Source organism: Coturnix japonica, chromosome 2 (genome assembly GCF_001577835.2).
Source record: "Coturnix japonica isolate 7356 chromosome 2, Coturnix japonica 2.1, whole genome shotgun sequence".
NCBI classification, from domain to species: Eukaryota; Metazoa; Chordata; class Aves; order Galliformes; family Phasianidae; genus Coturnix; species Coturnix japonica.
Window position 1 is genome coordinate 104,208,366 of NC_029517.1, and position 24,732 is coordinate 104,233,097.

Here is a 24,732-nt window from a genome sequence, read left to right on the forward strand (position 1 = left end):
CCATAATATTTCAATAATTTTTTTTATTTATTGACTTTTATTGAAGAATTCCTTTATTTCCTTTTCCAAGAAGCAGGAGGTTAGCAGGATCCTAAGGTGAAAAAGTCAAAGCTACACTTTGTTCCACGTAGAAAAGTGCCTTTGGCGGATATCACAGCATTTGCTTCAATGTCATTATCTAGCCCATAAAGCCATTACAGAAAATAAATAAGGAAGTTTAAACACATTAGAATTGTTATATTCTAGCAAATAACTCAATATTTCGCACAAAACGAATTAGTTATTCAAATCCACCTGGTGACTTTGTTGAGACCTCCTACACATCCTCTGATACTGCTGTGGATAAGATGCAGGATCTACACTGTTATTTTAGGAACATCTTTGTACAAAGAACAGTTGCAAAACCTCACTAATGATGCAGAAATGTACAATAGGAAATTATATAGTCTGATGATGGTGTCAAACTGAGCAGGCTCTCCTTTTGCATATTAAACTAAATGTCTCCATGCAGCAGAATTAAGATTCTATGCACGGCTTTGCACACACAGAGCATAAAATAATGGCATGCTCATACAACATGGTCATTTCTAGCAATAAAAACAAAGTGTGCCTAAAAAGAGTTCATTATCTGAGAAACCAGTTTCTATGTATTTGATCTTTATTGAATTCAGAGAGAGTGGCTGGTGCATCCCAGAGTCAGAAGTTTGCTTCAGCTTGAGAAGAATGTACAGATTCAAGGACAACAGTAACCAGGCCCCTCATGAGAGGCTCCTCCCAGAAAGTTATGGAGCAGAATTCCTCTGACAGTCTATGCCTTGGGAAATGAATTGAGCCCTGACCATCTATATGGTAAAAGTGAAATCCTCTTCAGATTAAGACACCTAATTTTAGCTATGACAGAAGGTAGAAGATGGGATAAATTATTACCTTGAGTGTCATAAGCAGCAAGAGGTGGGCTGCTTTTAAAGAGAAGGGTGAGCTAGGACTTGATTCAGCTGAACAAAGATGAATACTTGTGTCTTTGGGTGTCCTATTGTACACCTGACCTTCAGCAGCTGCTTCAGCAGGGCTGGTGCCTCCCATAGCATATCCACCACCCAGGAGTAAGTGAATTAGATCTTCTGGGGAATTTAAAACATGGGAGCTCCAATACCAGTCTTACCCAATGAGGACTCCTACATATAGATATCTAGTTTTGATCTGGAGCTAAGTCCCACGCCAGGTGTTCTGCTTAAGCTAACGGCCTGCACTCTCTCTGCTGTCAGCAGTGAGATGGAAGCAGCCCCACAGCAGTTCAGCTCATGTGAGATAGGTTGGATAAATCTCTCCTTAGAAGTGTTTTCCCTGTTCCCTGCAGATGAATCCCGATGACAGATTAAACAAGATAATTAATAATGGGCTAAAGCTGGGTGTGTTCTTCCCCTTTGCTTTTAAAGACATGGCAGTGCAAAAGATACTGCATCCCATGACTGTAGTGCTAGTTCTTTGTGCCAGGGCTGCCCCTAATGCTGCATGCAGCTGCACTGCACATACTCCTGCACTGTGAAATTCTGTACACCAACCTTGACGATATTAACTCCCAGCTCCTTGCGTCCTGCTTGCATCTTCTTGGCACCTACAAACTGAAGGCTCCCTGTTTTGCCTGTGGTACTTGAACTATTGAAGAAGGACATCTGTGAATGCCTTGATACACAAAGATCCACATAAAAACACCTGCAATGGGCTCATTTTTATATAGAAATAAGTTGAAGCAACACTAAGCTGGAAGAAGTCTCACTTCTCCAGAGTCTTTTCAGCAGGCTGAGAAACCTCAGAGAACAAAGATACACCAGGGCATCTAATCATGAAGAGGGCATGCATATGAGAGGAAAGAAAGATTTCAGTTTATGCAGCAGCAATGGTTTATTTTACCCAGTGGCTTCCTGACATAAACCACAAATATTAATTGGCATGGAGGCTCACTGTATCAATGTTCTTTGGGACATTTAGCCTTTGATTCCTGTTTCCCATAACAGTAATGTGTTGTGTAACATAAAGGGGGCTTAAAATAATTTTGATCATTTTTTTTTTATTGCTGAGCGTGAAGACTGACCAGCACACTGCTAGAAGAGTAGAAAATAACATTGGTGATGATAGAAATTAGGTCTTTGGGCACTGCGTCATGCCAACTCTAGTTCATATACCCCATATATGGATTCCAGCAAAAAAAAGGTAAAAATTACATAATTCATTGCCTCTTCACACTTACCCAAACACTCTTCACACTCTTCAACTTATCAAAAGGCCATTTAAATGTTTCTTCCTGCTCCCTACATCACACATATCCATTAATCAGGCCTGGGTACTTGTTAATGTGATTAATACATCCATGCAGTCTTTTGGCACAGAGTGGTGTAGAAGTGCAGAGAGTAAAAAGGACAGATCCAAGCTCTTCTCAGTGGTGCCCAGGGACAGGACATGAAGCAATGGGAACAAAGTGATGTACAGGGGGCTCTATCTGAGCATTTTTCACTATGAGGTGACAGAGCACTGTCACAAGAGGTTGTGGACTCCCTCCTGGGAGACGTCAAAACACTGTCTGGACATGGTCCTTGGAAAAGCAGCTCTTGGTGTCCCTGCTTGGGTGAGTTGGTCCAGATGACCTCCAGAGGTCCCTCAGCCAGCCTGCAGCTCTGTGCTCATTGCATTCTCTCAGTTTGGTGGAGCACTGGTTGCTTTGTGACAGTACAAATTAGCTGTATGAGTACTTCAAGGATTCCTCTTGAGCTATGACCAACAGAACTCATGGACCAAAGTTTTGAGGCTGCTGAAAACCACAGCAGAAGAGAGAACACTGTAAAAAGAGAATAGATTACTTAGGCACATGACACATTCTGCTTTTCCCTAGGGAAAACTACTGGAAAAGGTCACTGATTCAATTTATTTTTGACCCACTTAAAACTTCTCTAAAAAGGACGTGATTTGGTGAGCTCATTCACACAGGGCTGAACAGCGCAGCTAATATGCCTTGGGTGCTAATCATTTCAATTAACAAAAACTAATAATTTTGACTGCAAAATGTAAGCAGACTCATATTCTTCCTCACAGCCAAATGCATGGGGTCTCTATTAATTTCTGTCAATCCACGAAGCACACTTAGGATTGTCTCCTCTCTTTGAGGCCAAATTCAATATTTGGCTGCAACCTGCCTTCTTACAAATCTCACCTGTCACTCAGTGGGAAATCTACATTCCTGGTAGTTGTTTCAGGACATAGTTTGTCCTTCCAACAAAGGGCATCCTGTTTTTCTTTGTTAGTTGGTCTGTCTTTCCAACAACAACAAGCTTTACATAATTCAAACTGTATTTCAAGGTGTTTTAAAGACAGGCCAAACTAATGTGTTAGAAGCGGTGCACGTAGCAACGTGAGTATAAAATTGTATGCCATTTCTCCCTGAAACAGTGAGAAACAAATTGTGGTTTGAAAACTTACTGTGCAGCAGAGGCAAATTTAAAGCAATCATTCAGGGAGTAAGATGTGATTATTATTATTATTGTTGTTGTTGTTGTTATGGAAAATTAGAAATAAAATCAATGGTATAACTCTTAGAAGCAGCTCATAGAGTCTATACAAAAGGTTTGCAGACTTGTTTTTCTTTAGCTCCCTCTAGCTTAGTAGCTGGACTAAAATACTGCTATGTTTAGTCCCATGAAAATGCAGACTAAATATAGGATGTAGAATAACACTTTAGGAAAAGAAAAATCCAACATTTTCATCTGTGGGTGTCTTTGGTAAGAGGTTCGTTTGTAGCTGACTGGATGAAGATCTTATTCAGAGGGACCCATGGGACTGGGCACTTCTAAGCTCAAGGACACTTTTATCCTGCTGTGTCAGTGTGCATGAGGGAGTTTTGAATCTGATTTTCATTTTCCCAAATCATTTATTTTCCATTTCTTTATTCTCTCTGTTTCTCTACTGATTATTTTTTCTCCCCTAACAAAGAAAGAACATCACTCTGTTGAATCCCGCACGCCTCAAAGCAGGAGGCTGCTGTCTTGCTACACCATCACAGCTTCCTAACCTTGACCACGAGGAATTACATTCCCCTCTAGCAACAGCAGGAAGTACAATGCGATGTTGTTTCATGAAGTACTGTCTTTTATCCTTTTTGTCTCTCATGTCATCTCTCAGTAACATACGGAACACAAATTCACAAGTTGTAACAACAAAATAGGAGGAAACAAGCATGGCAGATACAGGCTCCAAAAAGCTCTGGATGCCACCGTGCTGCTCTGTCAGCACCAGCCTCTCAGGAGGCCAAGGGCTAGGCAGGATAATACCATGTATAGTTCACACATCTGGGAAGATACACCCCTTCTCCAGCTCCAGACACTAAGTACATTTGGCAGGATTTAAGTGTCATTTTTAGGGACATTCTGGTTAATCCTATCTAATAAGGAGAAGAAATTTCAGCATATGCACAAAGCAGGAAAGTATAATAAAATTAACTGTGGACCATTTTACCATCATGACCAAGATCATTGTAAGTGCAGAAGGTAACAATAACCAGAGAAGGAGCACCAGACAGCAATGTTTTTTCTGGCTCAAATCAAGGAAGTTCATTTCCAACCTGCAGTGGTTACTCTTTCCATCCAAACTGCAACATTTCTTTGCTGAAATTTGACCCTTTGGAAGCAGAATGAGAGCTGCCTTCCTTTAGGAAAACAACACGACTCGTATCTATGACTAACTCCAATTAGAATTTCCTCTTTCTTAAATATTCAGCCATCATTTGACGCACTTTTGAAGGCAGATAAATCTGATCACAAAGATCACTCACAGGAGGCAGATACTGTGAGAAATGGGAGGTGAAAGCTCTGCAAGGATGGAGCACTCTCAAACTATCTGAAGCACTTGATGGATCTTTTCCCACCCTCTGTGATTAATAGTATGCATAAGCTATTCAGTCTGCACGCATTTTGCTTAAGGAAGCCTTGATTTGAAAAATGAGACAAGTGCTTCCAAAGCTGTCATTGATAGGAAATTAGGTGATAAAAGAGAGCACATTCAAACAGCTCTTAAATATTCATAATTAGAGCTGTCAAATCGTTATACTATCCCCCCTCTCTCCTGCATATACCCAAACGTTCTGTCAGGAGTAATGAAAACAGCAAAACCAGGGGGATGTGACTAAAGTACATCAGAAGTAATCACAGGAGGACAAACCAGGGGCACGGATACAATCATCAAGTCAGGTGTATCTAATAGTTAACTTGCAATGTTGTGAGTATTTGAGTTGCTTTTCTTTTAATGAATAGTACCATCATACATTTCTCCTTCTGCTAAGTCCCCTCCCTCGTGTGTGGTAACAGAGCATTTGATTTACCAACTTTGAATTTTTTCCTACACATTCCTGGGTGATTTTTCTCATGATTCTTCAAAAAGAAAGGAAACTGTCAACTGTAAAACTATAATAATAAGCAAAAAATAGCTGATTTATTTGAACACTGAAAATAATAGAAAATTCTATGATGTTTTCCAAAGCATCGTGTTGACCAGGTTTTCTAAAGCACCAAGTTCCTGAGCTTCCCCAGCAGCTGCCAGATTCCCTCCAACAGGCAGCAGCACAAGCAAGGCAGCACCACGTGTTTCAGGTTACTCCTGGCTGGACCAAATGCTTCTGGAAGAGTGATGTCTGCTCAGGGGGAAACCCTCGCCATTTGGTTCACATCATTACAATCTGCTTTCTGTCAGTGCAAGACTGCATATGGAAGTTAGCCTATCACAGAGCTCCTATAGGTACATCTCCCTTTACTAGCAGGTCACACAGGGAAAATGCAGCTGCAGTAGCTCTAGTGCAGCCTTAACTTGATCTGAAGCATATACTGCAGTGACCCAGAGCTGTCATCAGTGTCCATTATGTTGGAGCAGCAAGGGCAGGTTACAGTTCTTCACCCAGAATGTTTAAACTACTGCTGGGACCATTTCCAAATCTTAAGAGCATTCTAATGTTGGCTTGAAACCCACCTGAGAAGCAGCGACTAATAGAGAGCAGTAACTGAGGCACAGCAGCACTGCCCTCCAATTTTGGTGTAGGAGAGGAAGGCTCTTGCCTACGACTGAAACATAAGGAGGGTGTATGCATGAAGAACAGAACAACTTCCAAAGACTTTTGTCAAAGTCCATATCCCTGTGCTAATGAAAAAAACTGGTTTGTAAAAAAAATTAAAGGGATCACTATCTGTTATATGACTCTTCTGAGAAATATCACATGGTTAGAACTGGGCTGGGATAAAATTAATGATTCATAAACCATAGTGATTATCCAGAAATTAATTTTGCAAAGAAAAAAAAAAAACTTGTTTGGGAATTCTGTAACCATTTCTATCAATGCCAGCTTAGCTTATGATCCTGATCTGTGGGTAATGAAAGAACTGATGGGCTAAAAGAAAGCGGCCCCCTCTGGGTGACTAAGCACTCAGGTCATCTATTAAAAACTGGGCGGACAGGAAGGCTTCTTCCATGAAAGACAGAACGTGCTGAATGTATACTCTCTATTCATCCATATCTGCAATCAGGTGAACTGAGTGTGCATGTCGTTTTATATACTGTATAAGAAATTTATCATGTAAGCAGGCAAGTATAAAACATTTTTCCATCATTTTGTGATACTGCACTTCTGCAAAGATTTTGTGCTCAGTCCACCATCCCCAAAGACTTTCTTTAGTCAGTGAAAGGCGGGATCCACATTGTTTTCCCTTCAGACTGGACAGACACCAGATTGCATTCTCCTTTACAACTGTAGGAAGCACCTAGTTCATCTTCAGCAAATAATGCAGTGAATTGTCTAATGAGAAGCAACAACAACCAAAAGCAGAGGGAGCTGTGTTTTGAACATGCAACAGGCTCAGTTCTACCAGTGAGAAGCAAAGACTGTGTATGTAAATGGGTCCTCCATGGACCACTGTGTGAAATCGATACAGAAAGCAAAGTGCCAGAAGCCTCCTGCTTCACTGCTCTACTGAAGTATTTACACTTTCTTTGTCTTCACAGTATCTTTGTCTTTGACAGATTAACCAGAATAATGACAGCAATACAGAAATACAGCAGTGAGTAAATGGAGCGAAATCCTCAGCCACTGAATCCAAAAGGAGATTTCTGAGTGAGAGCTGGACTAGATCGTTCTGCCCTACTCCTTTGCAGGCATTTTATATATTGCTTTTAGACCATGCCCCACAGCATAGTGCTGCTACACCTGAAAGTGTGCATCTCAAAGAGAACAAGAAGCAGAAATCTCCAGCTCACCTCTTTCCCTCAGGAGAAAAAGAACTCCTTCATTTGTAATGAACTTTCTGCTGGTACCATTCCCTGGACTGACTCACTCCAAGGTCAGACAGCTGCCAGCAGCACACAGGAAGCAGCAGGGGGTCATAGCCAGGGAGACAGATGCAGAAAGGAGCACCACCAGCTCCCAGACTAGTTAAATGTATCATCTGTGTACCCCAAACAGAATAGAATCCCAGAATCAGAGAACCATTAAGAGTGGAAAAGACCACTAGGACACCCAAGTCCAACCATCAACCCATCCCCACTATGCCCTCTAAATCATGTTCCCGCATGTCACATCTCCATGGTTCCTGAACACCACCAAGGATAGAGAATCCACCACATCCCTGGGCAGCCTGTTTCAAGGCCTTACCACTCTTTTGGAGAAGAAATCATTCCTACTACCCAACTTGAGCCTCCACTGGCACAACTTGAGGCCATTACCTCTCATACAATCAATCAATGACATTCCCTCTGTACTGACCTGGTATGTTAGATGGCATGGATGAAACACACAAAACTGACTTGAGAGACTTCAGATTGGACAGAAGATGACCCATAATAGCCTCTCTAAGCACAGGGTTCACTGGATAACAGGTTCAGTGTAGGGCACAGCTGCTCCAGATGATGATAACTGGCTTCAGTTGCTGCTTAAAGTCAAGGACTGAGAGTGGGTGAGACACAAGTGGGGCAAGAAGGAAGCGTTCAGCCAAGGCAGTCAGATGGGCCTGTTCAGCTTTCCACTTTTAACCTTCAAGTAATTTGTAAAGTAGTTTGATTGCCAAACCTGCTTATACAAAACCAAAGCACCGAAGTGTAGAAAACAAATAGACTGTGAGTAAAAATGCAAGCAAGAAATGAGAGTGGAGGAGGGAAAAAATTGCTTTTTCAGAGTAGCTAAGAAAGAAACAAGGAAAAAAGAAAGACTTTGGAAGTGAAATATATGTAAAAGTACCTTGAATTTTCACTACCTGTAAAGGTCCCACACAGAAAAAAATAGGATCCTACCTGTGTCACATGGGGGATGTAATTGAGTTATTCAGGTTGCCACTGAGATTACTAAACAGAAATAAGCACTTGCAGGGCAAGATTTGTCTTGTCTCAGAGTCATCCAGAATATCTCAGAATTCCTCATATCTCTTCACTAGCTCCAGTAGGAGCCTAAAAAACCAGCATTGTGGACTCCTACAGTTTAGATACCTAAAGTGACTTATTTTGATAGTACATTAAAGTCCCTCACACACTTGCATGGCCCATTTCTACTTGATGTTCTCTTGGACTCTTAAGCATTGTGTTCTGCACTTCTCAGAGAGAGGTTCCCATTAGGTACAAAAGCTGCCATACAACCAAGATAGAGATAAAATGCTTGGGAAACCAGGACTTGATACACCACAACACACGTGAGGGGCAGATTCAGATGCCTCAGGACACTACTGACATTTCTAGTTTCTTGCCATAATGCCAATACTGACCAGGTAGCAACCAGTATATTCTTCCCACCATGAAGAAACTTGCATAAATAGCAACTACAGCAACTATAGCAACCATTTCATATTTGTCAAATAAAATCGTCTGTGGTAATATGTCCTTCATAGGCTAGGTTGAGCTCTTGTATAAACCTGATGAAGTCAGTGAGAAGTTGTAACAGGAACAGAACAACAGTCCTAGTAGGATGACAACAGCAGGCATATTCAGTAGCATACTAATTCAGTTCACTAAATTGGGCACTTTCCTGCTTTAGTAAAATAATTATAGTGAAAGAGATGCTTATAGAATGAAAAGTTTGGAACAAAGTTTGATTTAAACAGAAGTGAATGAAATAAAAAGGTACATTTTCAGCTGGCAGAAATGGGCTATATTTAGATTTTGGTCAGAAATTGAAGGACTGTTTTTATCGCCTCTAAATAAGGCAGCAGAATGCTGAGGTTCTGGGTACTGGAAGTGATTCTAGAGGCACATCCTCTTTGGAAGAAGATTAGGGTAATTTTCTACACATTTATATTTATTAATAGAGGGGAAAAGAAAAATGTAACAGTCTCCATATTGATGGAACCTCATAAAGCATTCCATGCTGGGAAAAGCTTAATCCCAGAGATTCTACTTTATGCTCTGGCACCCTTTATTAAAGTATTGCTGACTTCTCTTCATCTCAAGAGAAGCTGAGGTATTATCAGGAGTTCCTGATTGATTTGAGAATGTACTCTTTGACCTGCTAAATTCCTCTACTTAGCATTGTTGAGTCTGCCTGGATTACTGGGTCCACTTCTGGGCCCCTCATTACAAGAGAGACCTGGATGTAGAGGAGAGGGTCCAGTCTCAGGGCTACCTGGAGCACCTCTCCTATGTTGAAAGGCTGTGAGAGCTGGGACTGTTCAGCTCAGAGAAGAGAAGGCTCAGGGAGATTCCATCAATGTGTATAAATACTTGACGGAAGGGTTTAAAGAGGATGGAGCCAGGCTCAGTTCAGAGGTATCCAGTGACAGGACAAGAGGCAATGGGCACAAACTGCAGCACAGGAGTTACTCTCTGTGAACCAGGCAGCACTCCTGTGCTGTGTAGGTGATTGAGCACTGGCACAGGCTGCCCAGAAGCTGTGTAGTCTCCTCCTTGAAGATCTTCAAAAACCACTTGGACATGGGCCTGGGCCCCCTGATCTGGAATCCCTGCTGGAGTGGAGGGTTTGGGCCAGATGGACCCAGAAGACCCTTCCCTTTTCAACCATTCTGTGACTCTATGATTCTATAGAATGTCTCTCAGCTCAACTTGCACACTGATAAGCTTGACCACGAATTGTTGACTGTCCCAGTTTATGTCCATGGTGATCTTCCAAGGAGTGCTAAGCAAAATTTTCACATCCTTACTGAGCAATGCCATTGCTCAGCTCTTTTCTTGGATTTGTTTTCTTGGGAGTTCTTTTATGAGCTGCTGGCCTGACTAGTTGCTGGCTTTCAGTGTTTTTGATGGATTTGGGCCAACAGTCAAGTGACCTTGAGCTCCATTCTGCCAGCTGCTCTTTGATGCTATTCTGCCTACTTCTCAGCTCTTTTCCCTTTCTCACCTGCAGAGCTCAAGGGTGTCATCTCATTCTAATGGGACAACTTTCCTTACTCCCCTCTTCCCTGCTGTCTTCAGAAAGACAAGGACATATTTCTCAAACTCGCTGACCTCAGTGCAATAATTACAGGTTTTACCAGTAAAACAGACAGAAGAGTCACAGCTACAGTTGCACATACACCTGCAAAAGCTGCAAAGAACCTCTCAGCTATTAAGAAATGAGTGACACAGCCACTCTATGACCCACAGAGCAACACAGGTGGTGATGGGCAGTGAAGTCTTACTAAAGGAAAGCTCTGGGGTGACGTAGCTCTTTTAACACTTTGAGGGAATCTTGTGCCCTCCATAATACCTCTTAGACCCACAGATTCATCAAGAGGCACTTACAGGGACTCCTGATGGAAAAAAAAAAAAAAAAAAAAAAAAGGAAAATTTTGATGAAAAAAGGGAACATTAACATGATCCAGAGGAATGAATGCAGCTCCTATAGGCACACTTGAATCACCTTCAACTGTCCAGTGCTGGTGCTGACAGCAAGTATTTCTCTGCAGACTTTGCAAATCTTTCCAGCACTCTGGGTGAGTACTTGGCTGCTGATGTGTCCACAACGTCACTGCTCCCTTGTTATCTGTACCCAAGCCAGGAAATTTCAGGTGAGCTCAGGATGGAAAGGCAAGCCACAGTCTGCCCCTTGAACTGCACGGCAGCATTGGTGTAAACTAAAATGCCGAGTACATGGAACCTGTTAAGTACTTTAGAAATGCAAGTGGAGTTCTTGGCACATGGGATGGAAGAGAGGTAAACAAGCAACGTATCTGTTCTGAAAACCTCTTGTGCATCTACACATGCCCAATCTCCCTGTGAAACAGCATCACGTTAACTACGTACATTCAAAGGCTTTTCAAGTCTTGTGATTTCACTGGAAGAGGAAAGCTGAAAGTAGTGCACTTATTTATAATGAAGGCATTTACAGAAGCAAGACTCTTCTACCTGTTTACTGTGTGGCACTCAGAAGAAAGGGTTCCATGAGCATGTGCATCAAAGAATTGTGAAAAATGTATCTCCATTATCTGTGTTAAATATCTCACTAATATGGAAGAAAGATTAAAGGTCATCTGTCAAATGTAGTTGTGACACTGGGAAAAAAAAAAAGTCTCATGCTGATTTCAAGTGGTCTTTAGGCTCATGATATTTTTGTTGAGCAGAGATGTTGATCAATGAATCATTAGGAGTCCTGTGCCTGATAACAGAGGTCAAGAGTACCTTCTGAGATGAGTTTAAGATGTTTTTATTAACCTGTCTCAAGATAGCTGATTGCTTTCTAATGTGATGAGACCTTCTCCGGTACTTGAATTTTAAAATATTTAGAGATCTTCACTGAGTAATGCCTCTCAATAATGCTTCACAAAAAAAATGGATTACTGTGTAATAAAATCAAAGAGTTTCCACTATTCTGTAAAAAAATACCTTTGTTTTTTAGAGCATTTGTAGTAATAAAGGTAACTCAAAGGCAGATACCCTTAAAGAAATTACTTTGGAACTAGATGGACCTCATTTTCTTTCCACACTAATCTTCTGTATATGTAAATACATTCATTTCTAATTCCGACTGCTTTCAATTAAATTATGGTTCATTATAAGAGCAGAAACGTGAGAAGAAATGATTACATCTGTGCTCAGGTCCCAGGGAGCAAAGCTGTTTTCAGGCTTGATGCTTTCTGATACAAAATCTATTTTGCATCTTGATGGCCAAACAGACTGTATTCACATTCACCTCACAACTTTGTGGCACAGTAAGGGAAGTGTAAAGTAATGTCTAACTAAACAAGAATCAGGCCTTTCCAAAAGAATTTCCATTCCTGTTTTATGATCCCAATTCCCATTTTGTTTACCCTAAAGTAAATCTATTTAAATTCACCAGAGTATATGAATGGGAAAACACAATAAGGAAGACCTTAATGAGAAGAATTTAACTACAGTGTTCATATTTAAATGGCTGAGCGCTTTGTAAAGTTAGCACATATAGGCTTTTGTTCATGAACTCTTTTTATACTATGGCAGCTTAGGGCTCCTTTTTGAAAGACAGCTCCAATATCAGCTCTGAATTTATGAAAAAGGAGCCGAGCAGTTTTCCAGTAGGTTCTGCCAGCCAAAACTATTCACGGTAGATCATTTTCCTGCGCAGTGTTTTCACCTGGCTGCATGGTAGAAGTCAAATTATTAAATCGCTAATGAAGTTGGTGGCTGTTCAAATTCATGTGTCTTGGCTTTGTTACGCAGCTATGTGACAGAATGCTCAATTGTCTCATCTGCCATCTGGTTCGGTGTCAAGATGTGCTTTTTTCCAAGTGACATTCTGTTGTCAATTGCAACATTCTTGACATTTCTAAATGTCTTTGTCAAGAAGTTTGTGGTCTACTTTATGTTTCCACAAGAAAGTGTTGTTGATCATCCCCGGTACACTAGGACTTGCTGTCGGTGGCAGCGGGAGGGATCGCACACCCTGTCATTTCTACACAGCACCTTAGAAAACCCTGAAGCTTTGCAATCATTCCTCCCAATTCCCTGCCAGTCTCACTTATGAGTGAAGAACTCAGATGGCTTCACTTGTTCTATTTCTATTTTGTTCCTCACTTGTTCTACACTTTCAGTATTCTTCTAACACTATGTACATGTGTGGCATAAAAAAGGTGACTGTTGGTCATGAAGCTTTATCTACCTCATGTAGGTGAGGACTGCACAGAGTTAGGATGCTGGTGAGGTGCACAGCTTACAATTCTTTGTTTAATAAACTGGTTGCATATTGAGGTATACTGTGCAATGTATTGTTTTGCAACATATGAGTGTGATTTTTGTCTTTTGACCCTTCCAGCCCACACAAACCAATATGTTCTCCTGGGGAAATTTTTAAATATCCCAGGGAACTGGAGGGAATAGGGAAGCCAGGAAGAGCTACCTTGCTCAAGGCTAACCCATCTCATCTGAGCAGGCATGCAATATAAGTTGTCTGAGTATCTTTTCCTGTTTACATACCTTTTCCAACAGGGTAACCTAATTGTATCCCTGCTAAGCATATCTTGCAGGCACGCAGTCAATTGTTAACATTTGTGTCCTTAATCTCTGCCCTCAGAAAAAAAACAAAAACAATACAGAGCAACTCTTGATGCTCTGATGGCTGTAAAGCTGTGCCCCTCTTAATAGGCCCTCTAACAGTCTCTGCACCAAAGCAGATGCAGATAGCTGGCAAAGCTGATGTAACCTAAGGCAGTGCCACGCCAAGGGTCAGGATACAGACCTGCACTGCAGCAAGGGGAGACTTGTTAGTGAAAGCTTTCAGGACCAGGCGCTGCATAGCTTTCATAATGCATTTAAATAACTTCTTTTAGACTTCACCAAAAAAAAAAAAAAAGTTAATACTGTGCAGAAAAAGGTCACAATGGCACTTACATTTCAACAAGAGGTAATTAGCATATTATTTGGCCTTTCATTTGTCAGTTCTTATAAAGTGATCTACATGGCCAGCAGTTACATAAGTACTCTGTTGTACTCTTGTTAGCAGAGAAAAATTTCATTAAGAAACTCTATTAACTGCATGGAGGAGCTATTAAGTACCACATAAAGTATTTGCACACTTCCAGGTTTTTTCTTTAAGATTCACACAGAGAATGGATACACAAAGTTGCTTTGTGGGACAACTGTCATAAGATTACGCATTTCTATACAAAACATATATATTCATATATCCAGTTGGAGTAACTCCCCTTCATTTTTATATCACAGGTGAGAATGCGGGGCCTACAGATTTCCTGCTCAGTAAGGTACACTGCTAGAGAATTTTGTTTTCAAAAGCTGCAGTTTAAATACTTTACTTGTGTCAATCCATTCTCCACACAGACAAGTTAAAGATGGAGCTGTGGTAGCAGCCAGTGTATTTTTGGTTTACCCAAACAAGCACTCACCTAGCATTAAACCTCCTTATCTTCACAAGTCCCACTCGCTGCCCTCAACTTATGGCAAAATAAGCAAAATTTTGCTCTTCTGTACTCTGATAAAAACCTCTGTGTCATGATGGCATTTTAGTGCAGCCACCACAAAAGTTTGCAGGAATTTTATGTCAAAAGTTGTTTTTTAGACTCTGAAATCTACACCATCCTACTCATTTTCAGACAGAAAAAAGAAACTTTTCCTTTTAAACTTGCCATAATACCACCCTGAAAGAAAGTTAAACAAAGAAGTATCTCAAATGGTTTTGAAGACTTGTACGTCTAGGAACTTTGTAAAAAGCAAGTTTGCAGCAGTCTATTGATTTTTCCAAAATTATAATGAAACCAGGGCAGAACAGTTCATGTCCTGTTTGATCATGTCCTTGCAAATCTGTATACGAAAAAAAAAAAATCAGTGTATTTCTAAGAGGGAGGGCTCAAAGCTTCAGTTCACAAGACTTGTGCTTAGTTCATGCTTAGTCTTATCTGTCTAGGTTTAAACTTCAGAATTCAAACAAAAGAAAATGCAGGTGTCTAGTCTTCAGAATAAGAGTTCCTAGATGAATAGAAGTAGGAGGACAAGTTTACGAGCATATTTTATTTCTCTCTATATGTAATTTTTAAACAGAGTAGTAGTGTATTTTGCATGGAAGATGCAAACTCAGACATGAAGGTATAAAGGCAATATCACATTTTATTTCAAAGGACAGTAACGAATATCACAAAGTGTATTTTTCCAGTACATCAAATAAATATCTGACACCTTCAAGGCCACTGAATACATTGAGATGATAAACACAAATTTCCAATCCTTAACCAGACCTGTTAGCAAACAAGAAGTTTGACATTATCCCTCTGCCTCTCCTTTTGTTCAAATTCTTTGATTCCAGAATTATTTAAAAGATGCAGGGTTAGTGTCAGATGTTTTCACCATAAGAACCCATAACCTGAACAAGAGCGTATCCCCTGACCTGTGAATATTCTCAGTCCAGTCCTAAGTCATCGACAGTTGTTTTTTTCCTTCCTCTCTTTCCCTAATCAGTGGAAACATAATGAGAATATGCTTTATCTAGAGCTGTTCTGCACAGCTTGAGTAAATTGGAGTGAAGAAAAAGCTGCAATCATTCAAACCACTCATTTAAAGAGATGCTGATCTCTTTCTTCCCTATTGGTCCTCTAAAACTCATTTATGAAGTATTTTTCCATTTAGCTTCTCTTTTCTTTCCTCTGCTCTCTACAATTGTAGGTGTGTTTTCATTGATGTAGAATACAAAGCCCAGGGAAGGCCTTACTAACTAAGTGAAAGGCAATTGCTTTTCCACTACATAAGGCTGCCCACACTACATATGCATCTGGGATTTTCCATGATCCTCTAATTGACTAGTAACATCAACAAGAGTTGAGTCATAAGCTTTATTCACAACCCAACGATTTCTCAAACCTACCTCCAACTATTTCTCATCCTTGCCACACCATCCAAACTTATCACACCATTTATACCAGTGCATTAGAGGAAAGTTAAGCCCAGCTTACTTACACAATTTGGTAGGTACTTTTTCCAGGTACCCAGAAGCAGGCACGCACTTGAAATGCAAAGTCTGGCACACCTTTGCACAGAAAATAGCTATTCTGTCCACAAAAAAAAGCAGTCCAGAGACAAACTGCAGACTGCAGCAAGGCTGCCCCACAAATCAGGTGAATTTTAGGCTCATGGCAGGGGAGAAGGTAAAAAAAGAGACAATAGCTTCAAAAAAAGAATAGCAATAAATAAGAAAACACAGCAGAAATAACAGAGATGTAGCTGAAGAACCTGCATTAATGAGGAAGGAGGAACTGGTGACAGAAATTAAATGGATGGCAGGAAATCAAGGCTCCAAATGATGGATTATGTGGAGCATTTCCAAGGCACTCTGAATGGGTCTTCAGGGAATGAGGCAAGTTTCCAGAAACCCAGAGAGCAGGCAAGTACAGGATCATCTTCAAGAGAAAAGGAATGTGTCCTTTGTCAATTTGAGACATTTGGATAGGAGGAGAACGGGAATGTGAATGTAAATACAAGAAAGTGACAAGGAGCAGCAACACAGCTCAGCAAAACGCTCTGTTTCCACACACACGTGCACACAAAAACATCACAGTAAAGTCTGGAACTAACACTTCTCCTGCACTGAAAGCACAGGGTAGTCCCAGTAGCAAAAACAAACAAAAAAAAACCTCTTTGAAACATCTGCTGGTTTGAAATCTAGATTAAGCCATTCATGTAACCTTTGACATAGAAACAAATATTTTCTGTTGTGAAAACGTGAAAATAATTAATGGTTTTTGTTGTACTGCTCCTATTTGTTGCTACACACAGAATTGCCCTACTCTTGTCTGAGCACCTTCTCAGTAACTGAAGAAAATTACAGACTGACCTTTTCTTGCTTCCCTGAACATACTGGAAACTGAGATTCTGTTCCATTTTACATTTGCTGTTATACTTGTAGCATAGCTGCTGATGAACAGAAGTACGCTGCATAAAACTAAAAGAACAAGGATACGCTGCATGGAACATTTGGTTATGTAGTGGCACAAGGGAGGCACCAAGCAGCTCAGAGACTTTCTCATCCCCACCAAGGACCTGGAAGCATTGACTGCAGATTAGAACAGGGAATTTCCTTGCCAAGATCTGAGGGTTCTGATCCAGCAGCAGTAGAGAGGTTACCTTGGGATGGCCAATGTTATTCCTGTTCTCAGTTAACCCCCCACCTCCCTGAAATCCTCCCAGACACTCTTCAGGAATGACTTCACCCACCTTCTGACCATGGTCTAAAACCAATAAATTGACTCTGTTAATCTCTAGGGCTTCTTTTGCATAGCAAGAACAATTTCAGACAAATCATTTATTACTGGATAAGACATACAGTCCCACTCTTAGGTTGCAGGGCCTTTCAAAGGAAAAACGTTTGTTTAACAGAAATTGTTCTAATTTATTCTGAACTACAACATACATCCCAGGTACAGGCTCACATAATTTTACAGATGATCCTTGTCTTACATGAGTCACCTGTGGTTACATGTGTTTGTAAGCCTCCCTAATACCTTGGATTATACTTATCAAATACCATTTTCCTGTGTGTAAAAACATCTAAAGCAAGATTTTTTCCCCTTTCATTGATAACTCTCAACTGAATGTGTATTAGCAAAACCTTGAAGTGAGTGAAACCAATGTAACTGAAACATCAGATTTGAAACACAGCACTTAGTATCGTTTACTTGGACACCTACAGGGTACATTATCAAAGTACCTTGTAGGAGGCATAGTCACACACACAGACGTTTCTGCTTCTTCTTGGCGGGACCTGCATGCATATTCCCCACATCTGATCACACCATCTTCAATGTATATTTCATCACGCTGGTGTCAAAGGTAGCTTTAGGAACAAAACAGTCTGAAAACAAGCTGAAAACAAAACCCAGTCCTGACTGATCAGCCTCACAGATGAATGGAAATGTGGAGGATAAGGTTATAAACTGGGTATGGGAAGCCGTTTTCTTGCTGAGAGCCATGGCTTTGCAGATATCTTTGAGAAGCAGCAAATCAGCATACATCTCCATGTCATCCTGCAATTAGGATTCAAGTGGCTCTGCTGTATGAAACAGTTGTGGCGTGTGTATGAAATGATGCTTGAATTTAAAACTAGCCCCGTGCTGGAGGTTCCCAGTAAGGCACTTAAGAATCATGGTCCTAAATACATTGCACTGTTTTGCCTTCAGATCAGATCTCAGCCTTCTTCCCTTGGCAAAAATCAGTATTCAAATTTATCTTGCTTATGTGAATGCTGTTATCCACATCAACATAATAACGTGTATGAGATGTTATGCACATAAAAGGCTGAAGTTTACTATCAAAAATGCTACCCAAGAACTCTCTTTTCAGGCAACTGTTGAAGACTGAAGGGACCTGATCCGGGTCTATAAATATCTGAGGTGTGGGGGGCAAAGTGGCGAGGCCAGACTCTTTTCAGCAGTGTGTGGAGACAGGACAAGGGGAAATGGACAGAAACTGGAGCATAGGAAGTTCTGCATGAATGTGCACAAGAACTTCTTTATGGTGAAGGTGACGGAGCACTGGAACAGGCTGCCCAGGGGGCTTGTGGAGTCTCCTTCTCTGGAGATGAATTCAAGATCTGCCTGGATGCCTACCTGTATGACCTGCTGTAGGGAACCTGCTTTGGCAGGGGGGTTGGACTAGATGATCACTGGAGGTCCCTTCAAACCCCTGTGATTCTGTGAAAATGGGTGGCTTATGACTCACAAAGCATTAAGACGTAGGAGCTGCCATGGTCACTCTCAGCAGGCATAGACAGGTTTATGCTAATCTCAGATACATGGTATTTGAACCCTCATGTCCATTTCATTTGCCTTGCGTCCCTCTGCCACAAAAATCAGTAGTGACTATGGCAAACCTTTTGTACCATGGATGAAGGCTGTTACATACTTTATGTACACCATATCACTCCAGTTATTGGAGACATTTCCTGCCACGAACCCCACACAAGAACAGAGGAACTGCTTTTGTTCTTCTGGTTGCCAGTGTAAACTTAATCCAGGACAAATTTTTGTGCATGACAGGTTTCTTGTAAAAGAAGGAAATCTGTTCAGTGTTTTTAAAAGAACTTGCAGAAACAATCTTATGCCAAAGAGTAGGCATACTCTAGAAAAGGTGATAAGAAAGACTGACCCTGGAAAAAGAATATGTTACTACATTGCCATTTTTCTCATCACTGTCTGGTAAAGCTCCCACTCAGCTCTCTGAATTCTCCAAAAACACATCTAACAAAGGAAAGTCACACCATCACTGTGATTTCTCATACTAAAACCACGCTACAAGAAAACTTTCTCAAAAAATCAGGTCACTGTGAAGCTCATAAAAAAGAAAAACATGTCACAAGCAAATTTCAGCCTGATTCCCTAATGCAGAGCAAGATAGGCATTGTGCACTTGGGAGGGCCTTAATTTAGCTCAGCTTACGTTTTGTTTACCCCAAATCAGTTCAATGAAACCACACAATCACAGCCAGTCAGCAGATCAAAATGGATTACGCGCTACCAATCACTTTCCACAAGGCCTATAGGCATCCAGATTTCAGTGCTATCTCATCAGCCATCTATATCTGGCTTCAGAACCAAAAATCTGACTCTTCTGGGTATTCGCTTGTAACTGTATTTCCAGTTACCCAGTTTTAGGTTTTAGAACTTTATTTACAGCCTCCCAAGTCTCCTCTTTCACAACTACATCACTCTGCTAATACAATAGTAAAGTATCTGATAGGAAAATTTACAAATGGACCAGAAATACTTTTGTTCACATGCGTACAGGTAATACCTTCAATGGAACAATCCACATGCTCAGAATAAGGCAGGTCCTTGAACCCATTCCTAGCTCAAGGCCTTATGTTGGTGAGACCATGGGAAGGAACTGCCCATTATCTGTAATGGGTAACAAAACTTTTCCTTAAATAGCATAAACTGTAACCAACAAGATTTTCTTTCTTCCTTTCTTCCTTTCTTTCTTTCTTCCTTTCTTCCTTTCTTCCTTTCTTCCTTTCTTTCCTTTCTTTCCTTTCTTCCTCCCTTTCTTCCTTTCTCTCTTTCTCTCTTTCTCTCTTTCCTTCTCTCTTTCCTTCTCTCTTTCTTTCTCTCTCTCTTTCTCTCTCTTTCTTTCTTTCTTTCTTTCTTTCTTTCTTTCTTTCTTTCTTTCTTTCTTTCTTTCTTTCTTTCTTTCTTTCTTTCTTTCTTCTCTTCCTGCTTCCTTCCTTTCGCTTCCTTCTTCCTTCCTTCCTTCCTTCCTTCCTTCCTTCCTTCCTTCCAACTGTTGTTCTCAGTATAGCTTCAGTGAGCTAACTTCTCCCTTATATGATGAAATTCTACCACGTAAATTTCCATGTAAAGTGTACCGAACAAAATCAAGGGATCACTGCCTCATTTGGAGACAGTGTGCGCATTTCAAGGGTACTTTCTACTATTTGCCAAAATTACCAGCACTTTGAGTTTCCCTGATAAAAGCATTCTTCATAATGATCCTTCCAGCAGGTTTAAGAATTCTCTGAATCATCTTGCAACTACATCTAGTGCCATCCAGAGGTAATCGACAAAAGTTCGAAGAGTAAATCGACATTAATTCTATCACGAACAGTAAGATGTGAATACTGTATATTAGAGCAGTTCTTAAGGGATACAAGGTTTAGGTTGTATCGCAGCTGAACAGAAGTTATAAAAATAAAAGCTAAGCAGGGTTAAGACACATTATAGCTTATTGATGTTGTGGTTCACTCTGTGCGTTGCATCCTGTGTTATGCTTTCTATTGCACTTTTGGCAAAGTGCTCCTGCAAGTCACACTGTGTCATCTTATGCTGTTCCTGCAGGCCACAACTGCAGTAAGAAGCACCAAACAAACACAGAAACAAACCAAAGCTTTTCTCACCACAAAGATACCTTGCACTCTGACAGAGCAGCCAACTTCTGTCTGATCATCTACTGTACAGAAAGTAAGCAAGTATTAAGGAATTAAGCACACACATGCACAAATGTGGTTATGTATTACTATAATTCACACTGAAGAGACAGTAAGTTTGCTAAGAAGAGTATGAACTTTCATTCAGTTCTTCACTTATATCTGTTCTTCAGTGCTTACAGTACAAAAGGTCTGGTGTTGTCAGTAAACCTAACAGTGATTTCTTTCTGCTACACAACAGAAGTCTATCCATACATAGACCATGAAATTTCTGTGTGAGGTAAGTAAAATCTGGCTTTGCCAAGAACTACAGCAAAACCACCAAAGACTTCAGCTCCATCAGGGTTTCACTCATGCCCATTAAGAAGTCTGAGTCTTTGAAAAGATGTAAGAAGCTTTTTCAATCTTATTCCCTAGTAATGTATTAAAACTATATGCTGTATTTTTTTTAATGCTTTGAGAATGTGTATAACGTTCACTTGTGACACATTGCAAAGACTTACCTAGACTGATGGAAGTATAATATTGATTAATAGCAAAAAAAAAAAACCAATCCAAACTGAATCAAAATAGATTTTCTGTTTATTACTAATTGCGACTGTCCAACCACATGCATAAGTGCACAGGAACAATTCCTTGCTTCCAGCAATGAAATATACAGCAAAGGGAGGGGGGAAAAAAGAAAAACAAAAAGGCATTAAAAAACTCACCTTTGAACTCAGTTTTAGGCCAAGTGTACTGAGTGCCGAGTTTCCTGGCAAGGATCCCCATTGCAGCAAACAAACAGACCTGTTTACTGATTTGCAAGCACCCATATAGCAAATTACAGTTCCTGGAATACATAAGAAAGCTGGAATGCAACTCTAAAACAACAGTTCCCAGAAATTGAATTGCTACATTATGGGCTTTTTTTTCTTCTTTTTCTTTTCTTAGCAAGTTCAGGCTATCAGATGAAACAACAAGTCCTGGTATGTGCTCCTACTGCTGTTCTAGTGACACACAGTAATCATAAACTCTCAAGGTAACTTTGGAAGTGTAAGAAATACTAGCGATTGCATCCTTCCACTCCTAGTCATTTATATGAACGCTTTGGGGCTTTGAACAAATATTAACCAAAAGAACTCAGAGTTCACTGCATAAGAACAAAACTCAGGAGAGCACAAGGATCAGCAGGTAGGTATTGACCAGACTGCCATTCAAAAGTACAGACGTATGCTTGAATCTCATCTAATAGTGCACATACATCCCTTCAAAGACGCATCTTTAAAGTTAATTTCATCTGTAATTCTAGGTGAAAAAATAACGAGGTCCAAGAAAGAGCATAGCCTCCAGTGCAATGCCATCTTGTGGTAAAAGGAGAAAAGGTATGCGTCATCTGCTCCAATTCTTCCATAGTGTACAAAACACACTCAGAATTGTTGACTTGGGAGTGGAAAAAAACGAGACTTTATCACAGTTAGAATTATAAGTACATTCATCTCTATTTACAAGCCTAGCATTTTATTTACTTCCCCAAAACACTGCTCTGCCGTTAGAGTCATTTCCGTCACTGCAGACATTATGTATCCGTAGAGATGTGATTTAGCTTAGTAGAAATGTGTATCTTGTGTAAAAATTCCCATAACTTCCTTGGCCACAACTAGACGCCCCCTTTAGCTTGTTTTGAGGGTACATGAGTCAGCTCGAAATGTCATGGCCATGCAGGCCACATCCCTGTAAAAGGATCCTTCCAGACCTCATTTATTTAAAAATAGCATGGCAATATCTCTGACCCAGACAACCTTTGGGTGCACGGTGTCACCTCACTTTTCACTGTGCTTCATGAGGCACCTGCCAATCCCACTATCCAAATGCTGTTCCCCTTCTTCCTTCACCAACAGCCCTGCCCTCAGGGTCACTGTCAGTCCTAGTGGGGCTGGAATATCACAGAATCACAGAATGACCCGGGTTGGAAGGGACCTCAAGGATCATGTAGTTCCAACCCCCCTGCCTGGCAGGGCCACCAAACATACACATTTACTAGATCAGGTTGCCCAGGGCCCCGTCCAACCTGGTCTTGAACACCTCCAAGGACGGGGCATCCACAACCTCCCTGGGCACCTGGGGAGGACTATATGGGACTTGAATTTTGGTTCTGCGGCTAGAACTTTTAGACATGGCTGTGCCGCAGTGCTGCGGGCACCTGAATGTTATGGAAATTTATGCTGTGAAAGAAATGTATCTATATTATTTACAAATCTGTGAGTCTTAAACCTGCTTGATGTTTGCGTGCTATCACACACACCACCCACAGTGGCTGGCAGAGCTGTGAGGCCGTTTGCTCACCCTGGATGCTGCACATTCAGTCACAGCCCTGGCCTTCCGTGATACCACGGGGCAGCAACACCTGACTTTCACAGACCCTCACTCCAGCCCTGTCCCATGCTGGGGCTAAATGCAATGCCTGCTTGGCAACCACCACACAGCGGGGCGAAGGACTGTGGCAACCACCACACAGCGGGCTGAGGGACTGTGGAAGCCGCTGTGCCCGGCATGGTGTACTACATCTCCCATGGGGCGCTGAGGCCCGTATCTGTGCAGCCTACATTTCCCGTCATTCCGGGCTCTGTACGCAGTTCCGTCGCACTGACCCGTATTGCTGCGCCGCGCTTCCTGCGCTCGGGCGGCCACACGCGGTCCGCCACCATGGCGGCCGTGCGAGTGGAGGAGGTGCTGGCGGCGGCGGCGGCCCAGGAGCAGCAGCAGGCGCGGAGCGTGCAGGTGGAGAAGGAGCTGGAGCTGGAGTTCGACCTGGGCAACCTGCTGGCGCTGGACCCCAACCCGCCTCCCGCCGCGGCGCTACGCGGGGCCGGGCCGCAGCGGGAGTCGCGGCTGCGGGCGCTGGCCCGGGACAACGCGCAGCTGTTGGCGGCGCGGCTGTGGGAGCTGCCGGCCGAGCGGGCGGACGGGGCGGCGGGGCCGCTGGTGGCGCGGCTGCCCGAGCCCGCGTTCCGCCTGCCCCGGGAGAAGCCGCCGCCTCGCCCGCGGCCCCCCACGCGCTGGGAGCAGTTCGCCCGGCTGAAGGGCATCCGGCGCCGCAAGCGGACCTCGCTGGTGTGGGACGAGGAGGCCAAGGAGTGGCGGCGGCGCTGGGGGTACCGGCGGGCGGGCGGCGACCCGGCCCGCGCCTGGTTGGCGGAGGTGCCGGCGGGCGCAGACCCGAACGAGGACCAGTTCGCCAAGCTGCGGCACGCCAAGAGGGAGCGGGTGGCCCGCAACGAGCTCAACCGGCTGCGGAACCTGGCCCGAGCGCACCGCCCCGCCGCCGCCGCCCCGCTGCACCCTACGGGCCACCAGAGCCGGCAGGAGCTGGGCCTGGTATCGCGCGTGGCCCGCGTCTCCACCGCCTCGCTCGGCCGCTTCCAGCCGCGGCTGCCCAAGGAGCCGGCGGAGCCGCCCTCCCGCGACGGCGGCAAGAAACGGCGCTTCCAGCCGCTGCTGGGAGACCTGGCGGCCGAGCGCGGGCGGCAGCTGGAGCTGCTGCGGGGCATGAACAGCAAGAAGCCGGCACTGGACATCACCCGCGCCGTCAACAAGCAGCTCCGCGAGGAGGATGCCGAGGCGGCCGCCGCCAAGGGCAAGAAGCGGGGACAGCGTGGAAAGCGGGGCCGCCGGCAGCAGCGGCCCGGGAAGAGGAGCGGAGGCGGCAAGAAGGGCGGCGCGGCCCGACGGCAGCAGCAGCCAGCGGGGGGCGGTGGCAGGAGGAAGAAGGCGTGAGGGACTGTCTGCATGCAGGCTGCAAAGGGAACAGCGCCGTGGGCACTGAGGGACTGTATGCGAGGGGTGCAAAGGGACTGCTCCACATCCACCGCTGTGCAGCCCGCACCTCTGTCAATAAACACATTTTGGTGTTTGAAA

The 24,732-nt window shown here is 42.8% G+C and overlaps 1 protein-coding gene across 1 annotated transcript; it reads left to right on the forward strand.

Moving 5' to 3' along the window:
- Positions 1-23,453: 23,453 nt before the first annotated feature.
- On the forward strand, positions 23,454-24,732 carry RRS1 (ribosome biogenesis regulator 1 homolog). Its single transcript, XM_015855768.2, has one exon. It carries the CDS (start codon positions 23,521-23,523, stop codon positions 24,589-24,591), a length of 1,071 nt encoding a protein of 356 aa, XP_015711254.1. The 5' UTR covers positions 23,454-23,520; the 3' UTR covers positions 24,592-24,732.